At 52.4% G+C, this 19,791-nt stretch overlaps 1 protein-coding gene across 1 annotated transcript in view; it reads right to left on the bottom strand.

The window, feature by feature from the left end:
* Positions 1-19,791, bottom strand: part of PLXND1 (plexin D1) — a 66,716-nt gene that overhangs the window by 40,331 nt on the left and 6,594 nt on the right. The window contains exons 2-8 of the mRNA XM_058031938.1: positions 11,658-11,834; positions 8,650-8,781; positions 5,520-5,620; positions 4,736-4,865; positions 4,036-4,210; positions 2,495-2,603; positions 1,531-1,633 (exon numbers count right to left, since the gene is read on the bottom strand). Of these exons, the coding sequence (XP_057887921.1) occupies positions 1,531-1,633; positions 2,495-2,603; positions 4,036-4,210; positions 4,736-4,865; positions 5,520-5,620; positions 8,650-8,781; positions 11,658-11,834 (927 nt within the window). The remainder of the gene's footprint in view (positions 1-1,530; positions 1,634-2,494; positions 2,604-4,035; positions 4,211-4,735; positions 4,866-5,519; positions 5,621-8,649; positions 8,782-11,657; positions 11,835-19,791) is intronic.

Here is a 19,791-nt window from a genome sequence, read left to right as displayed (position 1 = left end):
TGCACGGACAGGGGGGTGAGCAGCTGCAGGGCTTCAGTGAGGGGCTGCAGCCGTAGGGCAGCTGCAGTGAAAGGATTAAAGGAAACGGAAAAATTATTTTAAAAGGTCATCTGTCTCCTTACTTTTGTTCTTGTTTTAAATTGATGTCTCAGACACTGGAGCAGACTCAGAATTCCAGTCTATGTGACAAACCCGTCCTGTTCTCTCATGAGATGTAAATCACACTGCGAAACTACAGCAAAAATGAAGCCAGATTGTGCATGGCCCCAGGGTACATCCAGAGTAATGCCTGTGACAGTGGAGCCATTGGGCTAAAAGACAACACAATACTTGGTCCATTATGCAGAATCATTTGCAGCAAGCAAGATTTCCTCTTGCTTGCATTAAAGGTTATCCTGCTGTGGCTCCACTGATGCCAGTGCTGCTGCTGCTCCAAGGAGAGGCTGAGCCTGCCCTCCCAGTGCTGGGATGCCCGTTCAGACACGTCCCTGCAGCTGGACACATCCCTGGGACCAGATATGCAGTCAGGGGGAGACTTCTCTCCTGCCCTCCCCAGACCTAGGCAGGGGTCAGGGAACTACCTGGAAGTGCATGTTTGACTGTGGAAAAAATATTTCACTTCCGTCAGGACACTTATCTAACCAAGCATAGTTGGTGCTGCCTAAACAAGGAGATTAAATAACAGAGATGAACGTGATAAGGGACGCAAAACAGCAAAGCAAACAACTGGAGAGAAATTTCACTCCCAAGCCTCTTCCAAGGAAATAAAAAGAGTTAAAATTAAACCAGCACAGCTACAATTTCAAGCAAAACCTCCCCTGGCCTGGTGAGTCCTCACATGTCACCAGAGCTGGCACAGCTTCCCAGAGAAATACATTTTAGAGGACTGATTAACTTGTCATCCTGCAGCCCCTTCTCCTGCTGTTCACCAGCCACCAGAAATAGAGCTTCTGGCTGAATATATCCTTCACATCTGGATCAGAGGAAGCAGGCAGAATGTCCAAGATGCTGCAGATGGAGCTGGTAGGATGCAGCTTTCCCTGCAGAGCCATGCTCAGGTGCAGCTGCACCAGCAATGGTTTGTTTACCAAAAGCTCCAACTGCACAATGAAAGCACCGTGTTTCCAGGGCTACAGAGCACCTCTGCTGCTCACGAGATCAGCAGGAGGCACAGAGAGAAAACAAACATGCCCAAGCAGGTCAGCCTCCAGCCCAAGTGTACCTCTGGAGCAGGGGATCCAAGGAAGTGAGCCCTTTGCTAATCCAGGACCAAGCCAGGGCAGTCCCCAGGTGGCCCCACAGCCCTGATGTCACCCAGTGTCACTGCTGGACTGGCACCCCAAGGCCCTGGCAGGAGCAGCACAGCAGTGCCCAGCAGCACACGCAGCAAGAGCACCCAGTGCCCCAAGGGCCAGCGTGTGCCAGCCCCTGCAGGGCTCCCCAGGCCCTGGCACAGGACAGGAGCCAGCAGGGCACAGGGCAGGGCCACTGGAGGAGGCTGGGAGCCGAGCAGCACGGGGCAACGCTCACCTCCATCCGCAGAGCATCCTCACACTGCGAGCGGTTGGAGACGCAGCTGTAGGCAGAGGGGCACCAGTGACACTTCCACCTGGCTGAGAGGCAGCTGGTGCACCTGCAATGGCAAAGGCAGGGTGAGGAGAGCAGAGTTAGGGTGCTCAGAGGGGCCACACCTCAGCCCTGCAACCCATCTCCACACCGCTCACCCTTTAATGGTGCCTAGAGAAACCCATGGCAAGTGCTGGATTATCCTCTCCTCTCCCTGGCAGCTGGCAGGGAATGTGGCCAGAGCCCATCACCCCCAGGCATCCCTGCCCGGCCTCAGGCCACAGCAGACTGAGAGTCACCTTCCTCTGCTTAGCAAAAAATGTTTTTCCCAAAAAAAATGCTCTTTCCCTCATCTGTCTCTCTGAGGAGCCTGGCATGCTGGACCTGCCTGAGACTGTCCCTGCTGTTTACACAGACATGGGAGTGCTGGTGAGCCCTGTGGTCAGGTCCTGATGCTACGCTCCTGAGAGATGGATGGGTTTGGGCGTGTGCCACCAGAGCCCCCTCAAGCTGATGGGGGCATGTGACTGCTCCCACCCAGGGCTGGAAGGAGCCAGAGAGCTTGAGCCTCCCCTCCCCAGTGCCCACAGATTGTGGGGAGGCCCCCTCTGCTGCTGAAGGGTTAACAGAACAAGCTTTATATAAAAATATCCTTTATGTTTAAAAGAAACCCAACATGTCCAGATGGCTTGAGGACCCTCCTCTGGCAGCACATCTCCCACGATGCTGCCAAATCCTGCCCAGGCCCCCAGCTGCCTTCTCTCAGGAGCTGAGCTCCCCCATCAGCCCCACGCAGCGGAACCCCCGTCCAGCTCTGTGCTGGCACCCTCCCAGCCCCAAACTGCCCCACCAGTGCCACCCCCGTGCCACCCCCGCCCTGCCAACACCTGCCCACGGTCCTCCCTGCCTGCACTCTGGGGACACTTACGCTCTCGTGGGGTAAATGTTCCCAATCCTTTTGCAATCATAGATGGTGAAATTGGCCCGGATTATGTTTTTGTTGTTGACCCGGAGAGAAGTTTCAACGACCACGTGGTCTGAGAAAATCAAGCCAAAGAATATTGGGTTGCAACAGCCCCTTGCTCGCACTCACACTCAGCAGACAAGAGAGACCCTTGGGAAAACAAAGGCTAAATATGATTTGTTTTCTCTAGGGCTTCCTCCGAGCTGCATGTCCGAACTTGGACCAGCCATCCTTTCTCCTCTGACATTCAGCTCTTCCCTCCTAAATCAGCACTTTACTTTACTCGCACAAAAAAGAACATGGTGACTTGCAGCACAAAATTCCAGCATGTTATGCAAGTGTTAATTAGCAGACTTAATTATTGTCTTCACATACAGTTGGTGCTAAACTATAATTTTTAAAATGTGGTAATTAAAACATGTTGGTTATCATGTTTTAAAATCCCGCTCACTTTCCCTGTGCCAACAAACCTGCAGAGAAGGGAAATCCCTTTTTTGGCTGCTCAACACACCATACTACCTTCCCTCACCCCAGAATTGCCTATTTTTTTTTTTCATTGCAATTTTGCCATATAAGCACCAGAGAGAAGAAACAATGCCTCTTTCAGAATACAGACAATAAATCAGCGCACTGGATTCCAGAAATTCATTTGGACATTGCTGAAACCAACAATACAGAGCAGTTAAAGATCTCCCATTCTTTGGATAGTTTGGGAGGAAAGCAATGCAGCTTTACAAAGTGGAATTTTCAACTAGCTAATTCTCCCCTCACTCAAGTCAGCCATCTTCAACAACACATTCACTCCAGGCTTGAAGGATGAGAACTTTACAAGCACTCAAGTCTGGAATAAAGCATCAAACTTCTCCAAGGCACAGAGAGGGGCTGACAGCATCCCTAAGTGGCCAGTTCAGACCTGGTCAGCTCAGCCAGCAGCTCAGCTGGCTTCAGCCTCATCCCCTCTGGAGGCTGCTCCGTGGAGCTCGACAGGCATCCCCCTTTGGCAAACAGGGGACACCGGACACCTCTGGCTGGCTTTGGACTGAAAAATGGGGCTAAGAGCTCCTGAGCTCCTTTAGGTACCCACTTGCTCTTCCTCCAGAACTCTCCTGAAGGGCAGCGTGTGTTTTGGAGGGAAATCGAACAAAGCAATTGAAAATATCAATTAAAAAAAGATATTATTTGACCAGGGCTAGAACATTTTTGGCTTAGTACATACTAAATCTAAAGCAGAAGCTCAAACCAGATAAAAATAAGTATGTGAACTGGCATTTAAATTCTGATGTTTAAAACAAAAATTAATAGATTTGAAATACTATCAATTCATGTAAAGATGGTGGAACTCCTACACTTCAGAGTCATATGCCCTGTAAAACAGACACAGCTTCGGGCTTTCCTTCCCTGTATGTCTTAACTGCACATACACCTGAAAAAAATAAATAAAGCCTATTAAAAATTGTGTCCACAAAAGTTGTTAGAAGGAACCCATCTTGTTTGTTTTTGCATACCTTGGTCATCAGGAAATGCTGGATATTTCTCACGTGAAAGCAAACTGCAATAAATAAACTGGTTTACATAATCCCCAGCGACTCTGGCTACCGTGCGGATGTTGTTTCCATAGTCACATGAAATATCTGTTCCATTCAAGTTCGGGATAGTTCCATTTATTTGTATTATCAGGGCCTACATTAGACAAAAAAGTCATCTATTATCACAGAAAATTATATTTAGAAATTGTCAACATTTTAGAAGCTTTTCAGAGGTAGGCAACTCCAAAACAAGCCCACAGACAAATGTGTATTCTGTATTCTGAAACAAATAATATTTTTATAAAAAACCTTTAAAATATAATTAAAATACTTTTAAATAGCAGCAATACAAAACCAGGAAATTAGTTGACTCAGCTGTCTGCAGCTGACTGTGTTTGAAATTTCGCGACCCTGCCCTGTGTGTTTGGAGCAGCAGCTCTGGGTGGTTTTTCCCTGCAGGCTGAGCTCTGGGTGCTGTTTCCCTACAGGCTCGGCATGCAGCTGGCTCAGGCTCGGGGTGCAGCAGGTCACCCCGATGCAGCAGCATGCAGCAGAGCTCAGCATCCCCTGGCCACACGCAGGAGCCGTGCTGCTCCACGGCACGAGCAGGGGTGGGCAGAGCAGGCTGCGGCTCCACGGGCCCTGCAGGGGATTGACTGGGAACTGGCTGCAAACGCACCGGGTTCTCTTTGTCAATGCTGATCTCAGGCTCCAGGATGGTCATGGAAGGGCACTGCTGCACTCCTTCACTCACGCTCACCCAGAAGTTGGCCCCTGTGAAGTCGGTGCACTCATGCTGCAGAGAACACCTGCAACGAACAGAGGAACAGCTCGCGGTTGACGAGTTTTAAAACAGGTGATAAAAACGTTGAATTCCTTGGGAGAGAAGAGAAAATCTTGCGTCTGTATGTTTCTCCTTCATCCATGCAGCCTAAGACTTAACATTTGCTATGGTTTAAGCGTCTGCTTGCCATGATAACAATGTGTACTCCCACAGCACCAGTGGAGCAGCAGGATTGAGGAAGGCAGGAAAAGGCCAGGCTGAACCCAAACTCAGGAGGAGAGGATGACATGTTGTCTGACATCTTCAGTTTGCAAATGTCGAATCTAATTTTGAATATTCCCTTTTGCATGTGATTATCTTCTACTGATAGATGATGAGATCTGCAGGGGCAAATGGACTTTCACAGGGGGTGGGTTCTCCCAGTCCCATAGTTTGACACCCACAAAAGAGTCTTTGCATCGGCAGGTGCCTGGGGCATGACAATGCAGCTATGGTGAAACCTGGGCTCTGAAGAACATCCCAACCCTTGGGGCCAGACGCAGTACTTTCTAACAGCTCGTATTTTGTAAGGACTGCTGGTACCGTGACTGTGGGGAAAGGCAGAAGGCACCACAAACTCCTGCAGGGCTGAGGGCAAGGGCACGCCAAGCACACCTGGGCACGGCGGGGCGGGTCCTACCTGGTCTCCATGGTGCACCACCCGCAGTAGGCGTCAGCAGCGGCCAGGCACTCCGCGCACGTCGAGTACTGGCTGCAGGCAGCCACCTTCACCCGGGTCATCTGCACAACAACAGCACAGTGCTCCAAACGCGGCACAGCCCCACAGCAACAGCACAGCGCTCCCAAATACAGCACAGCCCCCCAACAACAGCACAGGGCTCCTAAATGCGGCACAGCCCCCCAACAACAGCACAGCGCTCCCAAATACAGCACAGCCCCCCAACAACAGCACAGGGCTCCAAACGCGGCACAGCCCCACAGCAACAGCACAGGGCTCCCAAATACAGCACAGCCCCCCAACAACAGCACAGTGCTCCAAACGCGGCATAGCCCCCCAACAACAGCACAGGGCTCCAAACGCGGCACAGCCCCACAGCAACAGCACAGTGCTCCAAACGCGGCACAGCCCCACAGCAACAGCACAGGGCTCCCAAATACAGCACAGCCCCACAGCAACAGCACAGTGCTCCAAACGCGGCACAGCCCCACAGCAACAGCACAGGGCTCCCAAATACAGCACGGCCCCCCAACAACAGCACAGGGCTCCCAAATACAGCACAGCCCCACAGCAACAGCACAGGGCTCCCAAATACAGCACAGCCCCACAACAACAGCACAGGGCTCCAAACGCGGCACAGCCCCACAGCAACAGCACAGGGCTGCCAAATACAGCACAGCCCCCCAACAACAGCACAGGGCTCCAAACGCGGCACAGCCCCACAGCAACAGCACAGGGCTCCTAAATGCAGTACAGCCCCACAACAGCAGCACAGGGCTCCAAACGCGGCACAGCCCCACAGCAACAGCACAGGGCTCCTAAATGCAGTACAGCCCCACAGCAACAGCACAGGGCTCCCAAATACAGCACAGCCCCACAACAACAGCACAGGGCTCCCAAATACAGCACAGCCCCCCAACAACAGCACAGGGCTCCAAATGCGGCACAGCCCCCCAACAACAGCACAGGGCTCCAAACGCGGCACAGCCCCACAGCAACAGCACAGGGCTCCCAAATACAGCACAGCCCCACAGCAACAGCACAGGGCTCCCAAATACAGCACAGCCCCACAGCAACAGCACAGTGCTCCAAACGCGGCACAGCCCCACAACAACAGCACAGGGCTCCAAACGCGGCACAGCCCCACAGCAACAGCACAGGGCTCCCAAATACAGCACAGCCCCACAGCAACAGCACAGGGCTCCAAACGCGGCACAGCCCCACAGCAACAGCACAGTGCTCCCAAATACAGCACAGCCCCCCAACAACAGCACAGGGCTCCCAAATACAGCACAGCCCCACAGCAACAGCACAGGGCTCCCAAATACAGCACAGCCCCACAACAACAGCACAGGGCTCCAAACGCGGCACAGCCCCACAGCAACAGCACAGGGCTCCAAACGCGGCACAGCCCCACGGGACCCCTGCCCGGCCGGACGCAGCCGCACGGCCACGAGCAGCTGGACACAGGACACCAGCGCCTCGGCTGAGACACCCCTGCCCTGGAGCACGGGCACCCAGCACGCCAGGAGCAAGCCCTGGCATGGCTTGGAAGCTGGAGCTGTGCCACGGCCACCTGGAATGGGGATGAGCCCAAGAAGCCACCTGCTGCCCACTGGGGGCCCCCAGAGCCTGTCCAAGCCAGGGGCTGCGAGGCCCAAGACAGGAATGATGCCCTAGGGCTCAGGAATCCACAGGGTTTGCAGCCAGCTTAGCTGGGCTAGGCTGGGCTGAGCTGCTCCTTTTCATCTGGTGCCATGGCAGGAGCCATGCGAGACCAGGTTACAGAATGTGACACTGCACCTTTCAGAGGTGTCAGATGGACACAGCTTTACAGCTTGTCCCTCTCTTGTGAAAAGCTCTCACCCAGACCTGCAGAAAGCTCCTCTCCAGACACAGCCCAGCACTCTCTGGCTGTTTACACAAAGATCAGAAAGCAGCACCACTCTAGAAACCTTGATTTGTGAAAAAAATCAAAGTACCTCTGGGGACTCACTTGGCAGGAGCAGTTGGAAGGGAAAGCATGTGTTAGTTTCTGCTCTCACCTCCTTTGATCTCTAAACATTTGGGAAGGAAACCTGAATGGTTTGGAACAGTGGGGACTGAAAATGTGAGGTGCCAAGAGCCCTGAGCTCCCACCAGGCAAGCACAGTCCAGGCTGCAGCCCCACTTCACTCACAGCACCTCACTGCTTCCAGCCCTGCAGGGCTCAGCAACCCCACCCCAACCCTGTCCAGCTCCTGAGGAGTCTCCCAGGATGCTCTCTCCACCAAAGAGAAACTAGCTCATCGCATTTATTGGAAAAGGAGCAGTCAGAGGAGGCACCACGAGCACCACACCAGCTGTTTGACCAGCCCGAGTGGAGGGCACAGCCCAGCTGGGGGCTGAGATGAGCCAGTCAGAGCCATCAGCTGAAGAAGCTTCCTGAGAGGGGCCTGTGAAACGATAATGACCAATCTACAGGGAATTAGAGCTTGGAAAATACAAATGCAACATGTAACACTTGGGGTGGTGCATCTGTTTTGACAGATTAAAATGTAATTCAGGACAAAGCCTCAGTGCCTGGAGCGCTCCGCTCTCATCTTCCTACTCTGTTAACTTGATGGAGACGGGACCGCCTGCCTGTACCTGCTGCAGCTCTCCAGGTCTCTGCAGAGCCCTCCTGCCAAGCACTGAGCAGAAACCTCCCCAGGGACCACTTCTGACAGGCAGACTTTTGTCTGTAGGATCTCCTGGAAGCCTCCCTAAAGACCATGTACTGTCATTTTGGGGTTTCTGTACAGGAGCAACCTTTGCTTATTTCTGCGCTTATTTCTGCACTCCCATAAGTGCAATCCGTTTCAGTATCTTTCACTCTTCTTTTTACCTGACCACCACAAAGACCCGATAAGCTCGGCTGCATGGTGTTATTAGCCAGCACAGGAGAACAGATAGGCACCTCCCCAGAAAGCCCAGTGACAGCCAAAGCTCTGAGCATCTTGGCTTTCACTATTAAAGAAAACCTTATTGTCCCTTTCTGCTCCCAGCTCTGAGCTAAATCAAATGCATGCTGTACTCCAATAACTGGTTTGTTGAGGACTGAGGATCTCACCTGGTAAGAGGTCATCAGGTAGAGGTAAGTGGAATCAGAAGGGTCAAATTGCATGATGGGGTGGACCGGCTCTCCATAAGCCACCGAAATGGATCTCCTGCTAATAACCTTCATCGTGCTGTCCAGGTTTATCTGTAGGGAGAAGAGGCCACTCACTGAGAACATTTTCAAACACTAAGGGCAGAAGATTATTTCTCCTTGGTTATAAATAAAGACCAGAGTGGTATTCAGTGGTGCCCCAAGCTGTCAAGCACTGTGAATCTCTGCACATACTGAGCTCTCCTGGAAAGCCAGCTCTGCGTCGCTGGGCAGGCATGGCACGGCCCAGAAAGCCCCAGCCCTGCTCAGTGGGGCAGGACCCTCACTGTCCTGGTTCCTCTGGAAGGTGACAGATTGGAGGCTCTGCCCTGCACAGCTTCATCCAAGGGGCACAGCAGCGTTTGTGTTACCCTCGTGCAAGTGGCACCAGCCTTCAGGCCTCGTCACATACACACTCACATTCTGTACAGAGAACATCGAGTTCCCAAAACTTAATGAAAAACAGTGAAAATCAGCAACAGGGCTGTACAGCATGGCATCTCCTGCTCCCTGCATATTTGAAAAATAAGTGTTGTCACTCCTAGGCAGAAGAAGCTTCTATCCCTGCTGACTCCAGAAGACCACGGCAGCTGCCACCAGAGTGCCAATCCTACCTTGCCTCATGAATCACCAGCCGAAGCGCTGGCAGTGATGGAGGAGGCTGCACAGCATCAGCCTGCCTTTCAGTTCTCTGAATGTCTTGGCATTTGACTTGAAAATTCAGTAAATTAAATGTGGCATTGCTGAGAGGAAATAACAATGGGGCTACACAATTTCTTGTGACAGTCACTTTTCAGCTTAAAACAGAAAGGGAGTGTGGAAAATTCTGGCCTTCTTACTAGCAAGGGAAGGCAATACTTGTAATGACCAAGTGTGCCTCTGTTCTCTAAATGTGGATTAATTAATTAACATAGGTTAATTAATTCTTACACCAGAGCAGCACTGACACAGCCCAGTATGACAGCACAGGCTCAGGCTTCTCTCTGCTAAGAAGCACAGAGAGCTATGCAGAAAAAGGGTACTATTGCTTTGTCCATTTTAAAAGCTGGCTAGCCAGAAGCTAAATTATTTCCCTGCTATCACCCAAGAAGTCCATGAACTGAGCCCTGACATTCCCCGCTGCATCCTCTCTCCCTCGCTGCTGAGAAGTGCTCCACGTGGCTGTTTACAGACACCTGAGTCTGGCTCCCTCTGCCTCCTGGGCACGTTCACCCTGCATCCTCTTCACACAGGCAATGTCCCTGGATTCCAGGGGGCTGCAGGCCCTGGGGAGAGCCCCCACAGCAGCACAGAGGGTGGTGACTGCTGGTCCTGGTGCAGCAGGGGAGCTGCTGGGGTGGCTGGAGGACACAGACTGCCCGGGGTGCTGGTGGGAGGCAGAGCACGTCCTGGGTAATGCCAGGACTCGCCTGCTTGCACACTGCACTTCCACACCCGCACACATCAGGAGAGAGCCCTCCTTGCCACCTTGAGGGCACTGCACCTGCCACGGCTGTGCTGCCCAAGCACTGCTGACCCTCTCATGATGGCTAGATTGGTCCTCACCAAATGCCTGTCTGCAGCCAGAATTGCATTAATTCACCATACATGCCCCTGGTAGCCCTAATTGCTGCTGGCAGGAGCTGGGCAGGCACTATTTCTGCCCCTCTGCTGTCTTTTCTCAGGCCACAAATCTGAATGATTTGCTCACGCCAAGTACCTTGTGTCCCGTGCCAAAGAGCAAGGAGCCCCAAAGGTAGAAGGGCTTCTGGTTATGCAGCTGTGTTGTGGAATTAGATTACAGCTATCTGAGCAAATTATCCGAGCGCAGGGCAGCCAGGAGCCTCTCCCTAATGGAGGCCGGGCAGATAAGGCCGGTGTCTCGGAGATGATAATGGAGCAGAGCTGTTGATGCCGTGTGAACGCGCTGCTCCGCGTGTGGCATGTGCCCCCCGGCCTGCTGCGCCTGGCCCAGCGCCAGCCCCCTCCCACCCGCACAGTTACCTGCCCCTGGGAGCAACAATCAAAGCAGGGAGCCTCTCTGTGATCCTGATCGCTCCCACATTTCTGCCAGGAGCACTGAGATGCAAGGGGAAAATCTGGGTACGTTTTCTTCTGCCCAAGTATTTTGATCCAGTATTCCGCATTATGCACCAGTCCCCCCAGGCAGAGATAAAGCAGGTATCAGCTGTCTCTGCTCCAGGCCTTTTCCCCACTCTTCTCTATGGACTTTTGATACTGGCAGTTTACCAGACTGCTGTGGCTGCCTGCAATCAAAACTTTCCCTGGCAAACTTCAAGCACTAAGGTTACTGAGAGCTTGGCCTTGTGTCCTGGCTGCAGAGCTGGGGCATTGCATCACCCTGCATCACCTCTTACATGTTATTTAGAGCAGACTCCACCATGGGTTCACACCTGCTTTGGATTCAGCTGTGAAGAAAAATCTCTTTGTAATTCCCCTGTCTACATGGAGTCTTCAAAATCCAGCACCTCAGAGGGAGAATTTATTAGAAGCGCTTCAAATAATTTTAATAACTTCAACAATTAAAACAATAAAAAAACATTGTAATTAAAATTATTTTATGTTGCATATATAATCGTATTCTTTTAAAATTATATTAATGTAATTAATAAAATAGTTTAATAAAATTAATTTATAATTCAATGCTGCACAATAGCATTTTCAGCTTAGGGTTTATCAAAAACATCCTGCTCACACAGCAGCCCTGAGCAGTGATTAACAGCCACCAGGCATCAGGCAGCATGCATCACTGTCCAGGCTATGGCAGTACCCAATGAGTTCCTCATTGCCTGAAGGAAGCAGGTGCACAAACCAGGAGACAACGGATGTGCTCCTGTGGGCAGAGCAGAGGTGTGGAAGGGGGAGCCCCGGCACCCACCCTGTCCCCAGCTGTGCTGCCCCACGCTGCTGCTCTGCTGGGCCCCACTTGCCTTGAGGAGTCCTCCGCTGGCCGTGCCCAGGAACACGACCGTGTAGTTGTTGACACTGGCCACTGCCACGGCGGTCAGGCCGCTGTAGGTGAAGATGGGGGTGGCAGTGACCGGGTTCAGGATGGCCAGCGGGTGCTGCAGGTGCGCGGCTCCGCAGTCCAGCTGCTCCGGCTGCAGCTGCAGAGAGACACACACATCAACAGGCGGCACAAACATGGCGTGCTCCCGGCCACCCCCTCAGCAGCGCTGGGACGGACTGCTCAGAGCCCGCTCTGCCCTCCTGGAGCCCACACAACAGCAAAATGCAGCTGGCCCCGGCTGCCGAGCTGACCCAGTGCTGGCACAGGGGCACGAGGCTGACAGCAGGGCTCCCACATCCATTCGCTGCCAGGGGCCAAGGCAAAGGCACTGCTTAAGGACTTGTCATTGACCTGTGTCTATGAGCAGGCGTTTGATTTGTTTGGCCAAAAGCAAGACAACAGACTTGACTCTCCTGTGCTAAATTAATTAGTGCATTTGCTGCATGACAGCATCATTTGCAAGTGGAACTGATGCCTCGTATTCCTACTACCCTGCCAAGATGCACCCAAGATTTATGACCCCTCACTCCAAATCCTCTGAGATTCTCATGTAATTTCTGTTCAGACAACTTGGATGGATTCAACAATGCCTGAACATCACAACAGTCTCACTGCTGACAATTCACCTGCAGTCACTCCTGCAGCAGCTTTTCTGAGCTGCAGCAGGTGCAGCTGGAGCCCTTCAAACAATGAGCACGTTTCAAGGGCCATTACCGCGTCACCCACAGCGTGACCCCAGGTTTAGCCCAGGGGATGCTGTGACCCCACTGTCACACTCCTTGGCAGGGCTGGCGTTCCAGCAGCAGCAGGTACCCACAGCTCACCTGCGCACCATCCAAGTCCCGGTTGCGGGAAGTGTGCCTGCACAGAATTCCAGCAAGAAATGCCTGCAAGGTCACAGCCCACACCCCAAGGACAAAGCACATTTGTGCCTTTCTGAATCCAGTCATAAGGCAGATAGCACTGCCACAGAAGCTGACAGAATTCTGAATTTAAGCAGAATAAACACAGGGATTTGAGGCTGTATCTGTCAGGGAATGGGAATGCAGTTTCCACCAGTCAGAAGGTGACCACCAGCCTGCTCAGCACAGTCCTTCCTCCCTGGACTACACCAGGGCCTGGATACTAATTCCCTAGTCATCATCACTACTTCATTAATAGAACCAGGTTAAAGCTTTGGCTCTCTCCTCTCTCCAGACAGTTCAGAAGATTAAGCAAATATGTAGGCTTTGCAACAGGAGGGTGAGACTAGGCAAGGTCTCTCTGCAGGGTCATCCCACTTTGGGGTGCAACTCTTGCCTCATGCCCATCTGCCCCCAAGCCACCACTGTGTCTTGGGTTGGTGCCACACCACAGCAACACATTCCTGGGGAGAAATGGGGAAGAAACTTGCTAAAACCCAAAGGGAATGCCAAGTGATGGGGCTTTGTGTGCATAAGCAAGGGATGGTGCCCCTGCACAAGCAAGGGATGGTGCCCCTGCACCAGCAAAAGAAACGAAGCCCCAGACAGACAGCTCCAGTGACCTCCCTGTCGTGGCCACAGGTGCAGGGAGCAGTGAGCGTGGGGACTGCAGGCCATGGCACTGCCCACTGCTCCTCCCTGCATGCAGAGGACAGCAGCAAACCTCACCAGGAGCTGGGGGTGCCAGCCAGCCCTTGGTGTTTGCAGCAGCGGGTCAGCAAACACTGGGGCTACCCAGCAGAGCAGTCACCCCACAGCAACCTCTGCACAAGAGCACACAGCCCCGACCACAGGGTCCGGCTGCTGCAGACACAGCCAGGGCTCACGGTGCCACCAGAGACAGGCTGGGTCCTCTCCAAAAACCACCCTGGCCTTGGTCCCTGTGCCCCCCAGGGCCCGTGGCCACCGCTGGCTGTGCCGGACACGGAGTGACAAAAGCCTGATGTGAAAAACTCCCTCTGCTCAGAAGAGTGCCAAACGGGACAGCACATTCAAAGCTGTTCCTCTGTTCTTAGGGCACCAAGACTAAAGGATCAAGTTTGTGGATGCAATGCTAAATGCATTCTGCAGTTTTACTGCATCTCATTCTAGTAAAAAGTAAAATCACAGCCCAAATTCTTAAATGTGTATGTTTTCTCTGTAATTAAGCCACACAACTTTTTTATACTATACAGAGGACACGGCAAGCCACTCATGTTTTGATTTAATGATTCCTTCCCTTCACAAACAGCTATTTAGAAACTCACTTGGGGTTATTTACTTGTCTCAGGGATGGTTATCTCTATCTCTTCTTCATTATCCCTTATGAATATCACCACCTGAAGCTTACAGGGCTCTTTCCTGCAGGGAAACTGAGGCATAAAGGCATCTCCGGCCACCTGGGACCTCAAGGGATGCTCAGCACCTCCTCTCTATGGCAGCTGCACAGGATCTGGAACCAGCATCACTGCCTGCCAGCCTGAAAGTCTTGGCCCTTCCTTCACACAGGTGGCCAAAATCACGGGAAGTCCCTTATCTGCAGCGCCTGCCTGCTTATAAATCATGTATTTCAGAGCTCATATCAGTGCAAAGTGTTTTCCACAGTAAACAGGATGTAACTATTCTAACCCAGGCCGAGCTTTATTTTGGCTGCACACATCCTTCCTCTGAAACACCTTTCTTCAAATGACATCAGATCTTCCAACAAACGGATGGGTAGGAGACATAAGGCATTTCCCTCTCCCGGGTCCAAAGAAGGGATGACATGCTGTGCTGCTGCTACTCGCACCCCACAGCACCAAGAGGACAGCTAACTCCATCACGTTACAGTAAACAGGATACAGCCAAGTCACATCCTTCTGCAGGCACCAGGCAGCCACCACAGCTGGGGAATTGCACTGGATGAATGGAATAGAAGGCCATCCACAAGTGGAAGGGGTTAAATCTCACTCTTTCTTAAATCAAGCTGCCCTATCCTGAAGTGGGAAAAGAACGAATGCTAAGTTTTCTTCCAAAACCAATCTCTTTCTATAATCTGCATTTTAAAACACCCCGTGGGCATTTACTGTATTGCCTCTATTTTTCTTTGACACGCTCTGGGTACTCAGTAACTCACAGAACTGTGGGCTGATTCCAGATCAAGGCCTCCTGCCCACAAGACTGCCCCTCTGTTGCTGCTGAGGAGCCTCTTGGGCAAAGCTGGGACTGCCCCAGCCAGCACCAGCCGAGCACTCTGCCCTGCCAGGACAGGGGAACACACTGCCCCTGCACACTGCAGCTTGTGCTACTGCTGCAAAACTTCACAAGGGATGCAAATGAATTCAAATCAAGGGGCCACAGCTAAGAGGATGCTTACTCAGATTAACCCCTGAGTGCGATTGCAGGAACAAAATGGGACAGAGATAAAAGGTTTCCAGCCACATCAGAGCTCAAGAGTTCAGCTGTCTTCACAGTGTGAGTTCAGTTCTTTATCCCAGGCCTATAAGGAGCATAAAAAGCGATTTCCCAGAATTTCCATTACAGCTCCCCAGCCCTGGGCATGCAGGATGTCCCTTCGGGAAGGAAGTCTGTTGGAAACAGAAGGAGGAAGAGGAGTGGTGAGGCAGCTCTCAGGAAAACCATGAAATGCGCTGATTTCTGCATCCTGTGTTTGTGACCTTAAAAATAGTTCCCAAGCAAAGCTGGAGCTGATCTGTGACTCAGAAGCCGCGGCGCAAGGGAAGCCCAGAGCCCCTGGCCCGCACGAGGCCGTGCTGGCTGTGCAGAGCTCCGGAGCAAGGAGGGAGCCCGGCCCCTCTCTGACTCCGTATCAGAGAGGATTAAAGTGTTGGCTTCCAGCACGCCTGGAGTCCTGGGAAAATGACACAGCCAGCATCGCATAATCCGCTCCAAACTTGTTGATTTGTGGGACTTAGCCATCATCTTCATAGGCTCAAAATTTGGCAGCTGCTCCCACACAACTGACATTTTCAGGCCATTAAAGGCTGTGATAAAAGGGCTCTAGTTTTATCTCTTGCCTTCCTTAACATAAACCATTAGGCTTTTATTAACATTTAGGTATGACTCAGGGAAATTTCTGACTGCAGAGCAAATATTCAGAATAATTAGGATACTGTCTGAAGAGAATAGCAGGACACAGACTTGCACTGAACAGCAGGGACAGGCTAAAAACCAGTGGGGAAATATTGCACAGGAGCATGGACACGGCCAGTGATGCCAAGCCAGCCTGGCTGCACTCTGCTAAGGGAGAGTACAAGCCCTGCTCTGTGTCGGGCAGAGCCCAGAGCAAGCACACAGCCCCAGCATTCCCCCCGAGCTCCCCAGCAGTTTGTGCGCACAATCACTCGTTTATCTGCTGCAGTGTCGCAACCAGACCTGTCAAAACCAGGCTTTTTGGGATGCCTGGAGGAAAATGTCATCCTCAGAAGAGGACTCCACTGTTGAGGCACTTGAGATGTAAGCAGTCTCCAGCTGCTCAAGGGCAGGCATTAGCACAGAGCTCCTCAGACTTCCCATCATATTTTTTTAGGCAACAGGAGGCAAATCAATGTGCACTTGTGGCCAGTCAAGGCACTCAGGCTGAGAATCTCTGGCAAAATGAATCTAGAGAATTTTTTTCTCAAGAATTACCAAGAGTACAGTATCCACTCAGCACAGCAGACATTCTTAAAAAACCAAAAAAAATGTTTAAAGTGAGACCCAGCAGCCACCCAGACCTTGTGACTGCAGGGAGCTATCACTCTTAGAAAACTCATTCTTCCCTCTCTCTCCTCTTGACTCCACACTTTTCTTTCCTGCCAGCTCCCAAATTTCACTCTTGGCAGCCTCCCATGGGACTGTGGCTGAGGCAAGGAAGGGGACAGGGCACAGAGGACTGCTAGAAGGCAGGGGACAGCAAGCACAGGACTGATGGCTGGGGAAGGCACAGCTGGGTCGGGCCAAAGCCCTGCGGCTCAGCAGCAGCAGCAGCCACGCTCACCTCCGCCGCAGCCACAGACCTCAAACCACCAGAGGTGTGAGACTGAGAGCGCTGGAAGAGGCTCTCAGCGTCCCACATCGTCTCAGAGGGCAGAACCCAAGCTCCATCTGCTGCTCTGGCTGTGGCAGCCCCGGGCAGACAGCACGTCCCGCCGCCCAGCTGCCGCCTGCAGAGCCACCTCAGCAGGAGGACACAGGGACGGGGACAGCACCAGGCCCTGCTGGGCTGCAGGCACTGCCACTCTGCTACAGAGGCCAAAGCCTGGCAGCAGCCTGAACTACCACCCGTCCCTCCTGCCATCCAACCATCTGCTCTGCGAGTCCTCAGAGGCTCCAGCCTCAGCTCCAGCAGTGGCACCAAAGTTGGATGCCTGCAGCTGACAGTGTGATTCCCCTCCAAATCTCCTCGGCTCCCTCCTCCAGCCACAGCTGGCCCAGCTCATGTCCATCATCACTCCATCAGCCCCACCCCTGTCATGTTGACCCCAGCTGGAAAAGAAAGCTGCAGGCGATGTGCACAGGTGACCGGCAGACCTGCACAGCCCAGCATGGTCCCCCTTCCTTGCCCCACACAAGCCCAGGGCTGGCACCCACCAGTGCTTCCCCAGCAGGGCACTGAAACAGCAAGCACAACGGCATGGGGAGCTGCTCAAAGTGGAGAAACATGAAAAAGAAGCACTTTCTAAACTAAAATTGCACATCCTTCATGCTGCCAGGAAGACTGGTCAAGCTTATTATGTTAGCCTTCATCCTGCATTAAATACAATACTTCAGATTACAGAATCAAATCCACCAGGAATGAGCAAGCTGGGGGATTAACAAACAGGGTCCAGAGGGGTTGTCACAGTCAGAACAGTACGTGTCTGAGCAGCAAGAGCTCGTTTGTCCTTAAAATTCACCCCTCTTGGAAACTCAGCTCCTCCTCCCACTCCCTGGGGACAAGGGGCTGAGCAGATCAGCATGCCTCATCTCAAGGACACCCACTTCTGCTCAGAAGCCCACGAGACACCTTCCCCATCCAAACTGCTCAGAGCAAGACACCTGGTTTATTTAGGCTGTACTTTCTGAGCTGTGCTCTCCCCGTTACCCCTGCACCACTCAACCTGTGTTTCTCATTTATGTTAAGCTTTGGCCTCAGTAACCAACCTCAGACCACTCAAACTCTCTTCCACAGGGAAGAGTCCCTGATGAACCATGAGTTTGGCTCCTCGATCTTTGGTCGTTACTATTTTATTATTGCTAGACTAACACTTAGCACTTCACATGCTCAAAGTGCTCGGAAGGCATATCTGTGCAAGTCAGGGCTGAAAAAAGCATCCATTAAAGTAACAGCTTCTTACCTAGCACAACTGGTCTTTTGCATGTGTCAGTTCAAATCTACTTCATTTAGCAACAGTTTATAGTAAATGTTTTCCTGTATTTTCCTCATTAGTTCTGCTGAATCCATCAAGCCCCGAGATAACGAGCACAACTCTACCCTTGTTTTTCACATCCTTAGTAAAACCTGCCTCTGAGAAGCAACGCTGTGCTGCAGTGCTGTCCCCCTCTGGGTACCCCCACGCATCACCTGCTCCACAGCCTCAGCACCAGAGTCCAAAACACAAACTGCCACCACTTGGTCGAGCACCCAGCCCACAGGAGAAGCTTGTCACAGAAAGCTTAATAAAACCATTTTTACTCATTAACTGAGCACTCCAAATGCAGAAGCAACCAAGCCACACAGATGTAGTCTACAGGAGACACACCACTTCCCTGGGTCACCAGGGCAGCCTTCCTCCACTCCAACCCCTGTCCTCATTCTGGGGGCAGAAGAAATTCAAGCAAAGAGAATTATCGGTGCAAAGAAAGTGCAAAGGATGAACGTGTGAGCCAGGCTCCTTCAGCCTGTGGCCAGCCCTCACACTCACAGCCTGTCCCCTCCGGCAGACAGCACCTGAACAAAGAAGGCAAGATCATCGTGGGCTTTGCTGCCCACCCTGCTCACCAGCACGCCACATCTGACAAGAGCTCACCTGGACCCAGCTTGATCTGGGCTTTCCCAGGCACGAGTCATCCCACGCCCCTGCAGCCCCGCTCTGTCAGAACGGCAGAGCTGCTCTCCAGATGTTAGCAATAAGTACTGCTCCCTCTGCTCAAAAACATCAATAAACTCTACTGGCCTCTCGAAGTGAGAGATGCCGTAGACAGTCTGCCACCTCCTCCACCTGCTGCAGGCTGCTGCAGCCCAACTTGAAAACAACTGCTCATTTCTTTACCAGCCCCACAGGAATCAAAACAAAAAAAAAAACAACAAAAAAACCCCCCACCAAAATCCACAAGCAAAAACATCCAATCAAACAAAAAAAAGAAACAGCGAAGCAGATCCCTCCTGTTGATCCCCCGTCATCCTGTGGTCCCAGGGATGTGTGCTGGGGACAGTCACACAGAAACACTTGGGACCTCAATTCAAATCCTGACGCTGCCACTCCTCTGACCAGAGACATCCATCAGGGGGCCTGGGCTCCCACCTCCCCACCACAAACCCAGGACAACAGTGCTGCCCAACACAGCAGCTGCACTGTGCCCAGGGCTCACCGAGCCAAAGGGACTCGAGTGCATGGGGTTGTTGAAACACTGCCCAGGGCCAGGGCACTGGGCACAACGCCACCAAGCAACAGCCACCCACACTCCAGCCAAGAATGCCAACCCCACCCGGCCATGCCTGGTACAGAGGGGCAGTCACACCCTGCTGGGATTTACAAGGTGTAGTAAGGTGTTTCTACAGCATCCCTGCGCATCCATACACATCTCATGGTGCCTTATTCACTTCTCCAGGTGCCCCCAGTCCCATTCACTGTAAATGAAACTTGGAAACATCAGAAAAGAGATGGCAAATTTCTCCATTTCCAGCCACCGAGGCCCTGCAGCTGAGCCTGCATCCACTGTGGCTCCTGGGGCGTGGGTCTGCATTCACGTGAGGGAGTCCATCACCTGCCCTGGAAAACCCTCGGCTTTAGCCAAACCACCCTTTTCCTAAACTGTTATTTAGTTACAGGGGATTTGATGAGCTCAATGGATCAAATCTAGTCTGAGCATCCAGGTACCAGGAATTACCGGGTCTGCACAGCCAGCTGTTGGCAGAGCTCTCCAGACACC

This window comes from Melospiza georgiana, chromosome 11, assembly GCF_028018845.1.
Source record: "Melospiza georgiana isolate bMelGeo1 chromosome 11, bMelGeo1.pri, whole genome shotgun sequence".
In the NCBI taxonomy this organism is placed as follows: domain Eukaryota; kingdom Metazoa; phylum Chordata; class Aves; order Passeriformes; family Passerellidae; genus Melospiza; species Melospiza georgiana.
This window is presented reverse-complemented; position numbering and strand designations above follow the sequence as displayed.